The sequence below is a fragment of the Rattus rattus genome, chromosome 8 (assembly GCF_011064425.1).
Source record: "Rattus rattus isolate New Zealand chromosome 8, Rrattus_CSIRO_v1, whole genome shotgun sequence".
Taxonomy (NCBI): Eukaryota; Metazoa; Chordata; class Mammalia; order Rodentia; family Muridae; genus Rattus; species Rattus rattus.
The window spans coordinates 70,791,015-70,810,784 of record NC_046161.1 but is presented as its reverse complement, the minus strand read 5'-3'; the positions used below and the strand labels follow the sequence as shown (position 1 = coordinate 70,810,784).

Sequence of the window (19,770 nt, the reverse complement as noted above, 5' to 3'; positions counted from 1 at the left end):
GATTAAAACGCACATGAGTTCATGGCCTTCCATTTCAGGGACAACCCCTAACTTGAGGTCACCTTCGTGAGAGCGATGAAGAGCGGGTGGAACACACTATGCTTCTTTCTGCACTGTCTCCCACCGTCTTCCTCGTTTAGCTATGCAGTGTTTTCCTAGGCCCTTCCTTCCAAATCTGAGTCCATACTTTACTGTATTCTTCCTAACCGTGCATTTCCGTGGCGGTTTTAAACTGTTTTATTTTTACAGTTTATAGATCTACATGGGTAGGACAGCATCTCAGAGCTGTACTATAGAAGTGCACACTCAAGTGCCGTCTTCCCTTTCTGTCCATGTGTCTCTGTAGGAATTCTTCCTAGCGTGCTCCTGCAGACATCTGCATTTTCCTTATCCCCGTTTTCTCAGCCTACTTGAATGCCTACTTTCTTTTCACCCAATATGGCAGTCTTCATCAAAATGCTCCAGGAGCCACAGAAAAGGATTAAGCCTTTGAACCTTTGAAAGATCAAGTCTGATTTCAACATTCATGTTATTCTGTATATTTTTATTGAAAATTCATACCACATATTCTGATCTTCATATAGTATATTCTGGTTTTCTCTCCCCCATTCTACCATATGCTCCCACCTCACCAGCTATTCAACTTGCCTCCTTTTCTCTCTTTAGGGAAAAAAAGGGGGAACATAATGAAAAAAAAAAAACCACAAGAAATGCACACACACAATCAGAAATCATAATATACAAGCAAAAGACCAGTAAGATAAGAAGAAGTCCAAAACAAAGCAACATGAGACAAAATGTCTACCAGCATTCCTTTGAGTGGGTTTTCTGTTGGCCTTCTACTGGTTGTGGGGAATACCCTTAAGCGTGGTTAAGTGTGGTGAGATTCCATTGGAGAAAACTAAGTTTTCCTTTTCCAGGCAATGGTCAGTTGGAGATAGCAACTTGGGTAAGGATGGACGATAATGGCCACTTCCTGCTCTCAGCACTGGGACCCTGTCTGTCTTAAACATGTGTGGACCTTGTGTTTGCTGTCAGAGTCTCTGTGCGTTCCTACGTGTGTCCGCCCACTTGTGTCTGGTGCCTTCCATTCCCTCTGCCTCTTGAAATCTTCCTTCCTCCTCTTGGGCAAAGTTCCCTGATCCCTGAAGGAAAGGATTGGATGGAGAAATCCACGTTAGAACTGGCTGTTCCAAGGTCTCTCGTGCTCTGTACATAGCTGTAAGTCTCTGTGTTGCTACCCATGTGACCCAGCAGGAAGACAACTCTGATGACGGAAGAGTGGGTTTCCCAGAACCACCTGTGAAGTCTGTCTCTCTGACTTATTTTATAGTTTACATTTGAAATTTCTGTGTACTTGTCATAAATGACATTTCAAATTTGATAGTTAGAGGAGTTTTTTTGTTCATTTGTTTTTTTTTGTTGTTGTTGTTTTTTGTTGTTTTTGTTTTTTTTGTTTTTTGGTTTTTTTTTTTTTTTTTTTTTGATGCATGGGCTTTAAGGCTGTGTTTCCTAGAATGGATCATTTCTCTAGCAGTGAATCCCAGAAGTCAGTTCAGATTTTATGTCACACTGAGACTTATTTTTTCTTAACTCATTATTTCCATGTGAAAAGAATTCATGCTTCATAGCCATTTTAATTATTATTAATAAAACACTCTTTAGGTCTATGCAAAGAGCTACACCTAATTAATTTTGTTTCTCTAATAAGCCTTTCTAAATGTTCAGGGAAACTCTAAAGACAGGCATCCTAAATCTGTAACTAAGCATAGATACTCTTTTGTTTCAATATGCATTTGGGAAGTGATACTACTTTGCTATTCTGTTAAAACCTTGTGGCTTTTCCCTTCCCTTGTAAACACTTCTTGTAATAAAGCAGTGTCATTAGAGCCTATCCGAGTGTAGCTATTCCCAAACAAGGGTATAGAGTATATTGTTGTCCTAAGTTTTGTTTGTAATATCCAAACTCAGTACAAGTGGCCTTTGCACTTTCCCACAGTGGCCTCTCACATGGCATTTCACATTGACTATTAAATTAATCCCTCGTATTTCACTTTCCAGATCAGTTTATAGGGCACTTTTGTTCCTTTATGACTAGCCTTTCATGTAGCATCATATTGTTCTTGTGATCACTGTCTGTCCTTTTAACCTATAAGACCTCTCGGTGCACACATAGTCAGTCCAGCAATTAATTTTGCACAATTGTAAAATTTTCATGTGCATAATAAAAACCAGAAACAAATGATGCTTTTAAAGAACTTTATACAGTTTAGCCTCCAAATGGGTAACAGTCACCTATCATCAAGTATTATAGAGATTCAAAAGTTAAACTTTAAGAGTTAAGAAAAAGGTACTCTCAAATCTAGATTTTTTTTTTTTAATTAGGAAGTCGTTACCTACCACTTTTTACAATTAAGTGATAACTAAGACTTCTCATTCCACCACCAGGCACTTCTTTCTGCATGGAGGGGTTATCCAATGAAGACTGAAACTCAACAAGCCTTAGGAAACCATAGTTTAAACATTCATTTATTGTGTCATGTGAAAACAAACTTTATTTCTTTAAGTGTCATTTACCAAAAAGAATGTTGTTGAATATTGAAAAATCTTAGGAGTTAGCAGGGTGTCTTGTTCATCTTTTCGTTGCTCTCACAAAATATCTGAACTAGAGTAATTCGTAAAGACATGTATTTCCCTCACATTTCTGAAGGACAGAGAGCTTGGTTGCCCATTAGGGCCTCAAGCCTTGTCAGCTCTGAGGGAGGGAACCTATGGAAGGGGGAGGGTGTAGAAGGAGCAGCTGTGAAGGGTGGCCTGCCTTACAGCAACCCATTCTCACGGTGAAGAATTTAGTTAAGTAGGAACTAACTTTATCTCCCTCCCTACATCCCTTAGCATTGGCTCAGTCTCCACAGAAAGTTTGTTCTTTCTTTCTTTGTTTGTTTTTGTTTTGGGGACAGGGCCTCTCTGTAGCTCTGGTCCTGCTGGAATTCACTCTGTAGACCAGATAATGACCTCAAACTCAAGAGGTTCCATCACCTCTACTGGGATAAAAGATATGCACCACCACAGACCTGATGTAACAAAGTCTACACTTGAGAGTGTTCCTGGGACCTAATCACCGCTGACAGGCCCATCTCTTAAAGGTCCTCACGAACCTTAGGGATTAGCCCTTCAACACTTGAAACTTGGAGGGGGGGCATATTCAAACCACAGCCTTGCATTCTGTACCCTGTAGCTCCTTATGGTGGGTGTCAATTGTAGGATGCATAGAGGGAGACTCCCTTCCTGCAAGTGGTTTAATTAAAAAAAAAAAAAAAAAACTCTTTTCTATATTGTTCCCTGGTGCAAGTCTCTGTTAAATGGTGAACCTGAATGAAATATGATCCGAAAAATAAAAGCAGATACTTACCATAATTGAGAAATGTATTAACATTTGCAATGTGTTCCTGGACCATAGCAGTAGATCGAGCCAATGTTAATTAAGTTGTAAAAGAAACACACTTTCTATCTCCATGTATAACCCTCATTCTGATAGTTGGGCTGAGATGGCTCTTAGTTATACCCAAATAGAAGGAGTATCTGCACAGTGATCCATCATAATAGCATCTGATGCAGGAGACTGTCTTCTATAGAGCTCAGTTGCTGGCTGCATCACAAAGCAAGGACCTAGGGATAGTTCCTGTGCGCTAGCCTTGAGTTAAGGCCTTACTCAAGCCAAAGGGTCTCCAGGAAGCAGAAAGAGGAATGTCTTGTTTCTATCCCTTAACTCTGCCCTGAAGCTGAAGGCTGACAGTTGTACCCAGGGCTTTGCACAAACCCCTGAGCTGCTCCCAGCAGCTGCTTCTTTGAGACAAGTTCTCACCGTGCCGCCTCATTTGACTTTAGATTCATGATCTGCCTGCCTTCTCCTCTTGAGTTCTAGAAATATAGACCTACATGAGCACGGTAATACGTTTTGTTGTTATTGTTTACTCCGTGATGTGATTAACCTGTACACTTTCAAGCTAGTTTCTCTGAAGAATTCCGAACCTAGGTTTGGGGACAGGATCAGTCTAGTAAATTGACAAAGGGAAGCTTCTCTCCATCTCTTTGTCTCTCTGTCTCTGTCTGTCTTTCTTTGTCTCTCTCTGTCTCTGTCTCTCTGTCTGCCTGTCTCTGTCTCTCTTTTTCTCACTCTCTGTCTCTTTGTCTCTCTCTGTCTATGTCTCTCTCTGAGTCTCTGTCTGTGTGTCTCTCTGCCTGCCTCTCTCCCTCCCTCCCTCTCCTCACAGTGAAAGCCTCAATAGATGATGAATCTTCTGATCTCTGCTCATCAGCAGACTCTATTGTCTCTCCCCTCACAAGGTCTCTGTGTGTGTGGCAGGGTGAATGTCTCATGAGTGTTGTGAGGAATGGTAATGGTTTCCAGGCTTGCCCTGTCACAGATCGAATTTGAATTGGAGTGGGAGGAAGACTGAAAAAGATCAGTTAGGTGCAGAATGTTAAAGTAGGTCAGAACCGCTGACAAATCAGCTTTGTAGTTCTCGTAACCCAGGATGCAGCTGTGTTGTGAGCTTCAGGATGGGTGTCAGGACTTCAAATTACCTAGAGGCCCCCACTCTGGCTGATATGAAGCCCCGTCTCTTTCAGTGAAGCAGGGGACCAGGATTCAGGTGTGACACCTCCAGCTACAGCAGGACTATTTTTAACCTTCTTTTGGCTGAATTGCAGAAGTCTCCTGATCTCCACACCAGGCTCAATCTTATCTGCTCAGCTCAGTCCCTTCCTCCCAAAAGAAACCAGTTTTCCCGCATACCAGAGTTTTCCTTCCTGAATCCTGAGTACCCTCTTCATTTCTGGTGTGTTCCTTCACCTTGTCTGGAATAAAAGTATCTTCTGCAGCAGGATGACAGATGAAGGCCTCCAACTCAGGGCTGCTGAAGCCCATTTATTGTGCACAGATCCCTACTTGGTTTTATTCTTAAACCAGTGAATATGGCGTGATTAATTAATGAGTGTGAATACTTACTCATTTGTCGCTTTGTAATACACGGCTTATGGCTCTGTTTAGAGTAATGACTATCTTTCTACCCACTTCCACTAAATAGTAAATAGTAAATTCCCCGAAGACACGCTTTTTGCCTTTTATATTTTACCCAGCATATTAGCGTATTTGTATTTATGGGTAGCCAGGCCTTAATCCTACTAGAGTAGTATTTTAATGTCAAAAATAGAACTGGCTTGTAGGAGTTCGTGCCTCATCAAGCACACTCTGTCCTCAGATTTAAGTTGAGTAGATGTCCTGTATCACTGGAGAAGACGAGGCCATTATGTCACATGGAGTCCTCATTTAACTGACTGTGATGGGTATTGAGTTCCGGCTCTATTAATGGCATCTTGGATATGATTTGCGTCAGCTTGCCTCCATAGGCACTTAAAGGGTAGCAAATGCAAATGCTGTCAAGGTGATACGTGGTATGTATCCTAGGTATCTGCACGCAGAATTCTAACTGACCTTCATTTTCTTATTCCACACTCAGGTACCGCTTGCCTCTGCACAGATGAACATTTGAAAGCGCCCCCAACACCAGCAAGCATGGAGACTTCATCAATGCTTTCCTCACTAAATGATGAGTGCAGGTCTGACAACTATGTCGAGCCGCACTACAAGGAGTGGTACCGTGTGGCGGTTGATACTCTAATTGAACGTGGGCTAGAAGCCTACCAAGAGTTCCTTGTCAAGGAGCGAGTCTCAGACTTTCTGGCTGAGGAAGAAATTAATTATATTTTGAAAAATGTCCAGAAGATTGCACAAAATACAGAACCTGGCTCTGATAGTTCCTGTGACGATGGCTCGTCTTCAGGGACTTACTGGCCCATGCAGTCGGACGTGGAGGCTCCAAATCTTGATTTGGGATGGCCGTGTGTGATGCCCGGACTCTTAGGGAGCACCCATATAGACCTCCTCTTTCATCCACCCCGGGCACATCTACTTACAATAAAGGAAACTGTTCGGAAGATGATCAAAGACGCAAGAAAGGTAACAGCGTATCAATATCGAAATGAAAAATATGAAATGTGGGGCAGTGCAGTGTGGTGTATGCTGGACAAAGTTCCCAAGTTAAGATTTTCAGGGTGTGGATCATGCCTATTATTTTGAGAAAATGTATTTACAGACATATATAGGAAGCTCACACTTTTCAACTCTTTTAAGATTTGTGCGTGAGTGTGTGTGTGTATTTGTGAATGCACACACATGTACACATGTATGCAAGTGCTCCTAGAGACCAGAGAAGGTGTCAGATGTCCTGGAGCTAGAGTTACAGGTTGCTGTGAGCCTCTCAGCATGGATACTAGGATCTAAACTTGGCTCCTCTGGAAGAGCAGCCAGAGTTCTTAAATATCCAGCTATCTCTTTAGACTCTACCGTACCTTATGTGTATCTGAGACAGTAACAATAGGTCTCTACTGAAGGATGTATTATGGGAAATTTCCTTCTCTCGTAATGGTCCCAAGAAACCTTTTCCTCTTGGAGATGAAGGTGCATGGACTGGAATAAGATGACTTTTGAATGTATCTTTGTTTGCTGTAGAGCCGAAAACATATTCTTGCTCTCAAAATGGTTCATGCTACTATGATGTAAACTAGAGTTCTACTTAGCTTTTTTCTGAATTATATATTAATAATATAAAATCAACTTTAGGACTAGCTTTTCTAGTGGAGTTATGAAGAAGCCAGCATTTTGGGACCTTCGTACTCCTTATCAAGTTCTTATATTGCCTTTAAAATCTTACAAAACTTATTTTAAAGTCGAAATAAAACTACAGAAATATCCTTTTAGTCAAATGAAATGAAAATTTAGTCAATGAAAATTATTCCGAGGTTTTTGTGTCTTTTATTTGGTTTTTTTTTTGGGGGGGGTGGGTAGGGTTGTTAGTTTTTTTTTTTATTTTTGGTTTTTGTTGTTGTTGTTGTTGTTTATTTTAAATAAGATGATCACCATGGAAGATGTTTTCATGTCTCTGACATTTCTCAAGTTTAAAATATCTGGACCAGTCCGGGCATGGTGGTTCATGTGTGCCATTGCTGTACTCAAAGAGAGAGCCAGCAGGACCTTGAGGCCATCTTTGGGGACATCTCTGTCTATATAGTGAACTCTGGGCCAGAAGAAGTTAGTAAAACACTACCTCAAGGTTTAAAAAAAATAGAAAAAACTGGACAAGAGTATGATTTTTACTTATTACATCCATCTGTACAGTAGAGGAATTCAGGACAAAAACACACAAATGTGCTCTCCTTGATTCTCCATGTCAACAGGACACCACAGCGCGCATGAAAGATACAGTTTTATGAAGTGTAAAAAACATAAGGACCTCAGAGTCCTTAGTGGCATTGCCATTTACAAGACACAAACAAGGGAGACACCGTTGTCTTAGGTTCCTGCTGGATGTAGGCTTTGTGAAAGAAAGGCAACCCCCCCTCCTCTTTGAATTCAGATGACAGCACTTTTAGGGGTGCTGACTCTGTGAGCAACTTTATGCTGTCAATAGTGCTTATCTGACACTAGACATTACTAAATAAAACATCAGCTATCAAATGAGGGCATAGTAGTGGGCCAAGCTTTTAGTGAATGAATTAAACAGCCAGTCAAAATTATTGAACTGGTATATTTTAAAAGCAACTCTTTCCTGCTGAGAATGAAATGATAGTTATATTTTATAAATCAAGTGACAATTTAAAAAGCAGAATAGCAAGTGCCGCTTACCGATTTTTGCTAATTTCTATCAGGGGACATAATAGGCCACATTGTTAAAAGAAAACACAACTGTATCACAGTAGTTATATACGCATCAGTGGGCCTCCTCCAACCTATGAGGAACCATAAGCATAATGCAGGTAGGAGCACAATTTTTTTTTAGCTAGTCCCCCACCATAGAAAATTAGTTTATGACCTTTTAATATATTACTCTTCCTAATATATGTTTAATGAGCCTGTGAAATAATATCTCTATCTGGAAATTCTACTTGAATTAGAACTTCTAGAGGAAATAAAACTCTATATTATAAAACAAGGTTATATTCTGCTTCTTGTCCATACACTGAAATGACATAAATTAAAAGCGTATCATCGTATTATATACATGCTAAGGAGAATTATTTGATCTTATAAATTGCATATACTGCAGTTGAGTGTAAGTCCCAGAAGACAATGTTTGTTACTTCAGGAAATCAAATATTCTTATCTCTCTTCAGATGTAATGACTATCAAGGTTTAGTTGGCCGCATGCCCTAAGGGCTACTACATCTGGGGTACTGTATCTCAGTTTCAGGGTCAAAGCAGATATTAGTCAGTTATAGCACTACACATACATTATTCCCAAATTCCAAATACTGAGGCAGGAGTGTTATTAGGTTGAGATCAGCGTGGGTTCTCTAGTGTCATTACTGTCTCAAAAGGCCAACTGTACAATGAGAAAGAAAACACTAGAGAAGCTGGCACATAGATTTTTAAATGAGACTTGCGGTCTTCATGCCCGCCATCCGTACACCAGAAAGTCAAGTCCCGTTCTTACTCTTTACCTCCACAGACCCCGCTCATCAGCGATGAACTTTATGATTTGGATTGTTTTCAGGGAATTAATTTTCTTTATTATTAGCTCAGTATATTGTCATAACACTGCGTTGGGATGACTGTTTATCATAATATTCTTGAATAAGATAGATTTTTGTGAGCAGAAACAAATTTCCTGCTTCAGAGGTTCTCAGGAGGGTCTTCCGGTAATCACCCTTGTAAAATTTTATAGAAATACAATGCTAAATAAATAAGGCCAGGACAAGGGACAAGAGAGACAGAGTGTGGTTCCAAAATAAGTTAAATCCATGTTCAGAACTCTGCTAGCATCTAAGCTAAGGCAGTTAGGAAAGTAAGTGCTTTGTTATACAAAACCCATACATTGAAGAAGGGTGTGAATCCTGCTGCTGCTGTGTCCAGACAGCTGAGGGCTTTACTGGACAACAAGCTCACCTGCCCATTCTTGGACAAAGAGATGACACTTCCACTATATCTTGTCTATCTTTATTCAAAATAAATGTGTGTGTGTGTGTGTGTGTGTGTGTGTGTGTGTGTGTGTGTGTGTAGAGAGAGAGAGAGAGAGAGAGAGAGAGAGAGAGAGAGAGAGAGAGAGAGATTTACATACCTTTTACATTTACTTTTATGCTTGGAATTAAAGCCAGGGTCTTACATGCACGGAGCATATACCATCTACCTGTGAATTATTGGTCCCAGAAAGATCCCTGATTTTCATTCTACTTGTTATACAATCTATGAATCAAGTTGCTTTTATAACTAGAATGTTATTTTTTAGCATTTAATTATCTAGGCATTGAAATTTTTATACATATCATTTTTGCCAGTTACTCCTTAGAAGTTGTTTTATGATCCCTTTTATGTATTTGCTTATTTTCTTCTCTTCTGAATTTTCAGTTTGGAAAAGCCAACTGTAGCTACTGTCACATATAGTCTCTAAAGTAATTTATTTCAACTTCCTAAACTCCTTTCTACGTTGTTCAATGCTGTTTGCATTTGGACTGACTTCATAAGCTCTGATAGTGTCTAGCATGACTTTTCCCAGGCAATTACTAACATCTCAAGAGGCGTTCCCAAGATTATATATGCATATATGCTAATTACTGTGAACTCCTCTTAGGCGACACTCCTACTGATTACTTTAAAAAATTATCTATTTCTTAGTTATTCTTTGGTTCATATTCAGGGAGTTGTTCCGTCTGATTGCGTTGGATCTAAGCGTGTTCAGAATTCTGTTTGCGCCTCTACTTTCTGCTGGGTCTTCACGCTCTCACAGCACAGCTTATTTTGTGAAATGGAAATCTGACTCCTCAGAGTATGGAATCGGGAAGACCGGTGAGCAGAAGTATAGTTTGAATTAGGGTGGAGTCATTTCTGCAGCAGCACATCCCTGTCCTGCAGGTCCCTGCTCCACCCTGAGTAGTCAGTGTGCCTAGGAGTGTTTGTTTAACCTTGTTGGTTGTTAGGAATACAGAAGAATGGTGCCCATCAGTGGGCCCCAGGAATGCCGAGGGGAAGGTGAGCGGATAGATGATGGCTACTTTTCCTGGGAGTCAGCTGGTTGTAGAAAACTAGCGCTAAACCAGTATCTTCAGTTATTTTGTACAGGATATGAAGCAAGATCCTTTTGGTGCATTTTTAAAGTCTAGGATCCCTTCCTAAACCACTTGACAGTTCTCACCAGGGCAAGCTTATTACAATGTATCACTCTCCTGTCTGAGTTACTGTCTGATGTGAGTGAGCAAGCGTCATTGTGTCACAGAGTCACTCCCAGGTGCATCATTGTGCAAACATGTCTGTCTAGCTAAGAGATACTTAAGTATTTGTCACCACCGTCATTACACTAGAATCATCTCCCTCCTAGTGACCTCAGCCTTTATAAAGAATTTCCTCTCTATCTCATCTCTGTTCCGACTCTCAGTGTGAATCCGTCCATTGAAACTGACTCAAAATTAGTCCCTTCCTGGAAGGATATTTTGCTTCGTCAGATTTAATGACATCATTGTTCAGTGGCATGCAGTTGAGTATCTTTTCCTGGGATGAGATACATTCAATGGTAGGGCATTATTTGAGAATATGTGTAAGAGAAAAAGAGGAAGGGGAGGAAGGGAAAGACTTGAAGAAACTGAGAAGGAAAGAGAGGAGAGGGGTGTAGATAGAGTGAGGGAGATTAAGGAAGGGAGGAAGGGAGAACAGGAGAGGAGAGTTGGGAGAGGAAGAGAAAGAGGGGACATTGTTACAATAGTGCTGACGACATGCTGGGCATGTAGCTTTGTGGTCTGCAGAGCCCTTGATAGCTACCACAGTTTGGGGGTTCACTTTCTAACAATCAAAAGCCAGTGAGTTTTATTTTGACCTCAGCCTTTTGACTACTGATTTGTGTACCTGGGATACTTTTTTTTATGCTAATCCCCTGGTGCTTTACTGCAAGATAAGGTGGCCTGCACGGTTACCAGTCCTTCCCTCTGCTTGCTTCCTTCCCAACCACTAACCCTGAGAGTGTGCTACCTTAGTTACTTAAGGGAGGTTCCTCTTGGAGAACTTTGCCATGGGGTGGTTTTGTGATTCATAGACTGACAGCACAGATAGATGGGCAAAGGTTCCCATCAGCTTTTTAATGGCTCTAATTTAAAAAAATACATTTTTGGGGGAAAATGCACCATGGTATGGGACACAGGCATAGAATCTCGGGATTGTCTTAAATCCCAGGTCAGCTTGCTTTTACTCTTACTTGATACTGCAAATATTTCTTCTTAGTTTTTTGTTTTGTTTTTTGATTATGTTGTGTGTTTGTTTTTGTTGCTTCTTTTGTCTTGTTTTTGTGACATGGAAATGACCACACTTCAGGGGATGCCTGTGTGAACTAACTCCTGACAGGATGTTTTATGCATTTAGAATCACATGTGGTGCCAAGCAGTCCTCTCCCCTGGACTTTTATTGCGTTGTTCCAAACTGCAATTTTGCCAGAAGTCACCAGCTTAGGCTTTTGCATTGGTGATTTGGCATTTACCCTTTCAAAATAAGAACAACCGTTAGCCAACCTCAGTGTTCAGTAAGAACATTTTGCTTGAAATATAAGCTGGGATCATTTGAGATAGGAAGATTGCTGGTATGTTTGAAGATTATGTTCACCACATTTGACATAGTACAACATAATGGCTCGCAAATGGTAATACTAAGAGGTTTAAACTGACAACATACTGATTCAACCTAAGAATAATTGAATAATGTGTGGAGGTTTTTTTTTTTTTTATGCTTATCTTACGTGTAAAGATATTTACCTGGGCGGAAAGCTGTAAGGATTTGGAGAAAAACATAAGATTTCTCTGCATCGGAAATGAAACTGAACTCAGAAGTAGTTAAGCAGAAAACCTTCTTGACTAGATCTTCACAAATGTATCTAAGGTTCTAGATGAAAAAGAACTGCTTTTAAAATAACTCTCTGAAAGCCATATTCATGATGGACTCATGGTCCTTGTGTGGAAAATTCCTGCAGCTCTAGTTTTCTGGTGGATCTGTGACAGAACTACATACCAAGATTCACACTCTTAGCTTATCCCGTTACTTACAAAATGTTTAGAATTCAGTTTATAAGGCAATGGAGAATATGATCAAGGCCTACCAAAATCAGTCTTTTGTCTAATAATTACTTAATTGCTTTTGGGCTACAGATATGGCTCAGTGGTAGAACATCTGTTTAGTGCCACATCTGCAAAATGGCCTTCCTCCAAAATTATATGTTAACACAGTGGTGCTGTCTTATGCTTTATGGAAACAAAATTTGGAATATATATGAAAATAATTGTTGTATGAGACCCTTCACGCTGACTAAACATTTAATTTTGGTGTTTTATTAGACAAATTCTAAAAATCATCCTTGAACTTATTTTTCAATGCATTTTGGCTGAAAACTGGCAATTGGAATGCAGGTCAAGTGTGAAGTGCTTGCCAAGTGTACTTGAGACTCCGAATTCAACTAACAGTAAAATAAAACTAACTTAGAAATAATTGGTTTTTACAAGGATCTTTCACAGTTGTCTGTACAGGTAACTAAAGGGAATCTTTTTCCTCACTAATAATGCACTGCTATGAATACTCATGGATTTTACCCCTGAGCTGCTGGGTACTCACATGGATGTGAGTTCTCCGACCACAGAAGAGGTTTTAAAAACCATTTTGCCTCAGTGGGTTATTGCTGTTCGGTTACTAAAATGCCCTGTTTTACAAAATAAGCTAGAGAGACGATTCATGTGGAGACTGCACTGAGATATACAGCCATTCTCCTAGATTTCAAGGGACCCCTACTTACTACAAAATTTAGTTCTCTATGTTCTTGCAACTCGGAAGAAAAATGTCTCTTGTTTTGTGATTGTTTATATTTGCTCATTTTATTTTCTGCCGTAGACTAAAATAAAGCCAGACTCTTAGTTACCTCTTGATTTGTGTGATGTTTCTTCTGAAGACCTTTCTATGGTAGTTCCTCAGAATGGTAAGCAGTAATTGTCCTTATGAAATAGTATCATGAAAATGCTGAGTTTTCACAGGCCTAAGTAACAACTACACTTCATTTATTCGTTTAACATTTGCTGTTTTTAAGACACAGTTTCTCTGTGTAGCTCTGGCTGACTTTGGAACTCACTCTGTAGGCCAGGCTGGCCTCAAACTTGGAGATCTCCCTGCCTTTGCCACCTGAGGGCTGGAATTAAAGGTGTGTGCCATCACTACAACCACTTCTTATAGGAACACATTTCTAGCAGCCTTACAAAGTTAGGTGATTTCATTATGATGATAGACAGGCAGACAGACAGACAGACAGACAGATAGGACAAAGAGGAAGGAGCAGGTGGCGTTCCACCAGGTAATGAAAGAACACGGACAAAGAAGAGATAACATTACCCTGGTTCTAGGCGTTCCCCATTTAAAACGCTACAGATTTGATAAGCTAAAGACCTTTGTAGACTGAGGCTTTTTATCAAAGGTTAACTTTCAGGCTGGGTATGGTAGAGCATACGTGTAATGGTAAGTAGAGGCCAAATATTAGCCCCGTCTCTAGTGTGAGTTCCAGACCAGCAGAGGCGACACGACTAGACGCTATTGCCCAAAACCACAACAACAGCAGCACAAATAACCTTGTCACATTTCTCAATGCTACAGAAACATTGCTTTACTTTGTCTGCTGTCTTCTCAACGAGCCTGAGTGACGTAGGTGTGCAAGGGAGCGTTGCTGGGATGAGGAATGTGCTACGTGGCATTTGTATTGCAGGATTCTGATTCTCAGCTTCATCACTCAGTGTATACCTTCCATGTCAGTTATTACAATCCTTTAAGTAGTCACTCTGAAAGTTCTAGAAACACCTGAGCTTTTACCATCAGGCCTGGAGAGGACCTGTTCTGAAAATTCGAAGTAGAGAACTATGATATAGCTATGCGTGATAGCACACATCTTTAATCTTAGTACTCAGGAGGCCAAGGCATGTCAGAAACTCAGAGACCAAGTAGTGTACATGGTGAGTACCAGGCCATCCGGCGCTATTAAGACCTTTATCTCAAACATAAAAAAATAAGTAAAACCATTCAAAAATAGGTAAGAAAGAAAATTACAATACATAATTTATGTGATAACATGCCATTAACATAGATATTGGCGAGCATATTATTCTATAAATGTATATATTTAAGATTCACTCTAATTATTTTTCAGAATACTTATATCCCATATGGAAAAAACACTGAAGTTAAGAGCAAATTAGATAAGAAAGCCAGTTGCTTGGTTGAGATAGCAAACACTGCTAACCTGAGAAAATTTCTTCCTCATTAGATAAATATGCAAACGAAAAGTATTGGGGGCCCGCAAATGAGTGTATCTTAATGCTGCTTGTAGATCTAAAAACAGTGCTAATTCATTAAGCACTACGCACATGTCCATACTGTGAGTAATATAAATCCTTCACCTCTGCCGTGTCTTATTTCTGATGTTCCATAATAAAATATAATAACACAGTACAACTTCTGCACAGTGATGTGATGACGTAATAGTGCAGAGTATCCTGGGTATGAGCGATAAGAGGTTCCCCGTTGTGTGGAAATCTTAAAATCGCTGGTAATAAGGCTGTTTAGAAGGCCGCTGGCTTTTTATTACAGTGCAGCCATAGCAATTGAGAACAGCATTAGTGAGAAGGAGTTACTCTGTCCTCTCTGTCCTTCTAGCCACTGGTCTCTCACTTATCAGCCTCCCCAGGATCAAGGACAGTTCTGAGATGAGAGTCTCAAGGCAGGATCCCTTTAAGAATGAGGAAAGTCTCCTAACTGTGCATAAATGTTTGGGGCTAAACAGTCACTGTCCCTTTGATGTTAAGAAGCTGAGAATGCGGCTTCCTTATCTCCTTTCACAAGGCAGAACTTTCCTTTAAACCTTACTAATTTCCTACTAATAATCATTTTGATTTTTGCCTCTTGGGTTCGGACTGCGGGGAATATCCTAAACAGGCAAATAAATGTGACAGGCAAAAGCATTACCATTTGGCTAAATATCATTCCGATATTCACGACTGAAAAGTCCATAATGGAAATCGTCTGCAGCACGGGAGTCACATTTCAGCTCTCAGAAACGCTAGCACAGTTGATAGCGAGAGCAAACAGGAAGCTTCTGTTTTTACAAACGGGCACGGAGAGCTAGAGAGAGTCCAAGGGTCCAAGTTAGCCAGCTATCAGTAACCGTAAGCACTCTGGGAGGTAGCCAGGCTCCCAGCTCTCCGCATCACTGTGCTTTGACTCCATTGAGGTTCGGCATGCGTAAGCCTTAAGATTCAGAAAAGGAACCCTTGAGCCCCAGTAGTAAACTCAGACTACTGGATTTTTTTCACGTTTTATTATTAGTTTTAGATTCATTTCATTCCGTGTGTGTGAGTGTTTTGCTGGCATGCATGTATGTGCATCATCTGAATGCTTATGAACAAGCATGTGGGTGCCAGGAACTGAACACAGGTCCTTCGCAAGAACTAAACCCTCTCTCCAGCCCTGTCCTTGGGACTTTTACTGGCTATGGTATAGGCCTTTGCAGGATGGTGCCTTGGCATCATCTGGCTGTGGGATCTACCAGAACATTACAGTTTACAGCTTAGTAATTGTGTCAGTGGCTGCCTGCTGTTTGTATGGAAGCTTTCATGTGTTTGTTTGTAAGCTCTCTGTTTTTGTTTTGTTTTGTTCCTTGTTTTATTTTTGTGGTTTTGTGTGTGTGTGTGTGTGTGTGTGTGTGTGTGTGTGTGTGTGTGTTTGCTTAGCTGTTAGTGATTTGGCTCAGTTTTCTTACATGCCTGGAAATGTGTAATGCCTTTGGGAACGTAGCATGGGAAACATGAGGGATTTGGGAATTTAGAGAGGGCTTGACAGTTAGTACAGATCACCCCACTGTGGATAAGGATTGGGTTTGATGATGTCATCAGATAGTGGTCTATACCTTTTCACGTATCCCATGTGAATGCAATCCTTCTGAACGCTCATTAAAAGTCTGGGTCGTGGTGGTGCACATCTGTAATTTCATCATTTGGGAAGCAGGAAGATCTCTGTGAGTTCAATGCTAGCCTGGTCTACAGAGCAACTTCCGGGACAGCCAGTTATGCACAGGGAAATCCTGTCTCTAAAAAAATACAATATAAAACAAAACAGTCTACGTGTTTGCCAGGGTCTCCCTTTCCTTAGGAAAACTGTGACTCTGTCTTAGTTTCCTGCTGTTTATGCAAAGCCTTTTCAGGTTTTTGCCTTCTCAGCAGATCCCTTAGATCTCCAGCTTGCTCTGTGCTTGCATGGGATCCGGTGCACACCCTAATTTCCTAGGCACTGACTTCAAGTGGATTCTTTCTTCTCTGTGGTCAGGACTCCTGAGCTCTCTTTACTTTGGTAATTCTGAACTGACACTTTGTTTATCCTCTGAGATTGAGGGATATCTCTTGACCACAATGACTGTTAGACCTCAGTGTTTGCCCTGGGAACCAGCAAATGGGAGTCCAACGTAGCAGGTGAAACAGATGGAATCTGCCTTGTGTGGATCTTGGTCCCACAAGCCCTGGCTGCCAATTGTATTTATTTTAAAAGTTGTTTTTCTGCACAGATCATTTTACTATCGGACAGCTGGTCTGATACAGACCATTATAGCCTACACCACATGTGAACTTAAGAAAAACATTTCTATTTTTGGTGTTATTAATGGGTTTAAAATACAAAAGTAAAATATCACTAGGAAAGATTCACAAGACAATTGTTTAAATTTATGTTCGACCTAAAATATAGATATTTCTCATCTGGGGAGTCATGAAATTTACATTCATTATACTCCCATGTTGAATGTTTTAACATCTGTGTAGATGGGAACCATTCTGCCTTTTGTCTTCCTCCTTCTATCTTGTGTCTGTGTGTCTGTCCATCTGTCTATCCACCTGCCTGTCTGTCTGTTTTTCTTTCTTTCTTTTCCTTTAAGTTAGGGTCTTGCTGTATAGCCTTTGCCGGTCTGGAGCCTACTATGTGAACCGAGCTGGCCTCAAACTCACAGGGAACGCAGGCTGCCTCTGCCTTCCCAGTGCTGCAATCAAAGGGGTAGGGCTGCGTCTACTTTTCTAACATTTTCTTAGTGCGAGGCACATCGGGAAACACTATTTCCAAGGTCATCTTAATGAAACTCTGTGAATCAAAACTGCCTATGACGTGCCCCTGCAGTTAAAGTGCCAGTGTTTAAAAGGGACGTTTGAATTTCTGGTCCTTGCTTCTAGAGTCTTAGAGAGCCAATCGTGTCCTTGAAACACACTGCAAATGTTTGACTCTGGGAAGCTTCACAGAGTTTGTGCACTTCCGAATCTAACGACTTATACCCATTCATCTATTCATTCATTCATTTATTCATTCATTCATTGAGCATGTATGTGTGTGTGTGGGTGTCTGTATATGCATCAGTTTTGTGCAGAAGACGGAGGAGGTCAGAAGAGGGGTCTGGGTCCCATGGAACCGGATACAGGTGGTCTTTAGATGCCCTGTGGTTGTTGGGAACCAATCAAACCAAATCAGGAGCAATAAGGGCATAAGCTCATATAACCATGGAGCCATCTCTCCAGCCCCATGCTTCTGCAGCTAACGGCTAAAGTATATTTTCAGGTAATGCTATAAAATTAAGGAACTGTGTAAGATTTAGTAATGAAGTGTCCTGACATATGCATACATTTCACATTTAATCTGTTTATGTTAGACATGATTATTAAAAAGTACACAATCCCATCATTTTTAAAAAGTGTGAAAATCAAAATTTATGTCCACAAGTGAAACAAAATACCAGAATCTTATAACATCTTATTCATATAGTCTTTTTAAGAAATATTTTTTCTTTTGGGAAATTTGTATAAAAATTGTCATATTATTGGACTACCTATGGATTAATTTTTTTCTATTCACTTATCACATTAAAATTTAAAACCTGTTCATTAAGAGCCGAGCACACACTTCCTCTTTCCAGTCACACTTTTAAGTATTTATTTCAGCTGCTAACCTCCTGGTTTTAAAACCTCTGCAGCTCATTCCCAGAATGGAATATTGCTTTGTCTGCTGCCTCCCAACAGTTTTGTAAAATAGACTAATTTTGATTTAGTCAGAAGAGTTTTGGGATTTAGTGACATGGTTTCACATAGGCGTAATTCCCAGAGCGCAAAGCCACAGGTTTCCCTGGGCTGAGTGCCACACTAATGCATAGGTCTACAGAGTTTTAAGTTTTTAGAGCGCTGTCAAGAAATGGATGCTCTTAACAATGTAACTTTGCAGAAACTGGGAGCCAAGGAGAGCACTCATCAGTGGCAGGTGTCCTCAGCCAATCGTTAAAATGTGGGGCCCGGCTCTTCCGGTTTTGTGAGGGTCAGGCTTGGAGACTTCTTTCCGGTGAGTAGTGCAGGGCACAAATGAGGGAGGCTTGGAGTACGAGGCATTTTGATCCAGTTCACTCCTGCATTGCACTCTGGAGGGATCCAGCAGCTACCTCGTGGTGTCACTGAGCAGCTCGTGCAGTGCTCGGTAGAACATGGAGCTGCGGTCACCTATCAGCTGCCGGGAGAATCATCTCATCTCGGAAACAAGTTTTCCTTCCCAGCAACTTCAGATGACTGCGTCCTGGAGCCAACAGAGACTCTGAGCGGGCGCCTACCAGGTCTGCCCTCAGAGTCTTCATCCACCGGCGCGATGAGATGACGATGCTAATGTTTTAAGTTTTAAAGATAATTTGTCTTGCAATAAGAGATGGCAGATAAGGTACGTCTTCCAAGAAGTCTTGTCTTTCGTGGTGAGGTGATAAAATCCTGAGAATTCATGACTTTAATTACTTATTTTTATTATAGCCATAGTCTATTCATACTGTAGTAATAACGACTTTACAACTGTAAGCTACCTAGTAAACCATGTAAATAACAGCATTTTAAAAGATGAGCAAAATTTTAGTTATCAGTTTCTTATTTTAATACCTTATATTTTAAAGTACTTGATGCTATAAAAGTTTATCATCCTATCACAGCTAAACACCATATATCTCATTCTCATAGATAAGACCATAAGTAGATATATTATAGTATTACTAGTCCTTTCATATATGTGTTGTGTAGAGCCGGATTTTTCAATTAAACTTAAAGTCACAGAAATCACATTCCTCCTCTGGTATTCCACACAGCACAGTGTTTTCTGTCCCACTTTGTCACTTGTAGTCAGCTCTAAAGACTTAAGTTTTAAATAGCGGAGAATCTTTCAGGACTTGTATTCAGCAGTGTGAATGTTACTTCAGTCATGTATTAACTTGAGCCATGTAAATGTTGTATGTGGCATGGTCAGCTGACTTACATGGCTTCCCAACTGTTCAATATCTGACATAGGAATAAAAGTGTCATGAATTTGGAAGTGTAACCCTGACGTTTGTGGACCATGGTCATCTGTTGATTTATGTAAAGTGACAACCCCACAGGTAAATTAGGGGAAGAAAATCAACTTCGTATAATTTTAACATATGTGTGTGCTGTCTGCCAAGAAGAATTTGCTCACACATGCCATGCTAGATGTAAAACTATAATCTGTTCTGTTCAGGTGTCATCTTTGAGAGGATTCACTTGAAATGATTTTAATTAAGAACCTAAGAAATAGAACTCTATGGGGGTTTGTTCTCGGCCATCTGGTGTTTAGTTTAATAC

The 19,770-nt window shown here is 40.4% G+C and overlaps 1 protein-coding gene across 1 annotated transcript in view; it reads left to right on the top strand.

Annotated features, from left to right (window-relative positions):
* Positions 1 to 5,527: 5,527 nt before the first annotated feature.
* The window catches only part of Fam83b (family with sequence similarity 83 member B), a 51,691-nt gene continuing 37,448 nt past the window's right edge, over positions 5,528 to 19,770 (top strand). Inside the window, exon 1 of the mRNA XM_032910485.1 lies at positions 5,528 to 6,022. Within this exon, the coding sequence (XP_032766376.1) occupies positions 5,579 to 6,022 (444 nt within the window). The 5' untranslated portion in view covers positions 5,528 to 5,578. The remainder of the gene's footprint in view (positions 6,023 to 19,770) is intronic.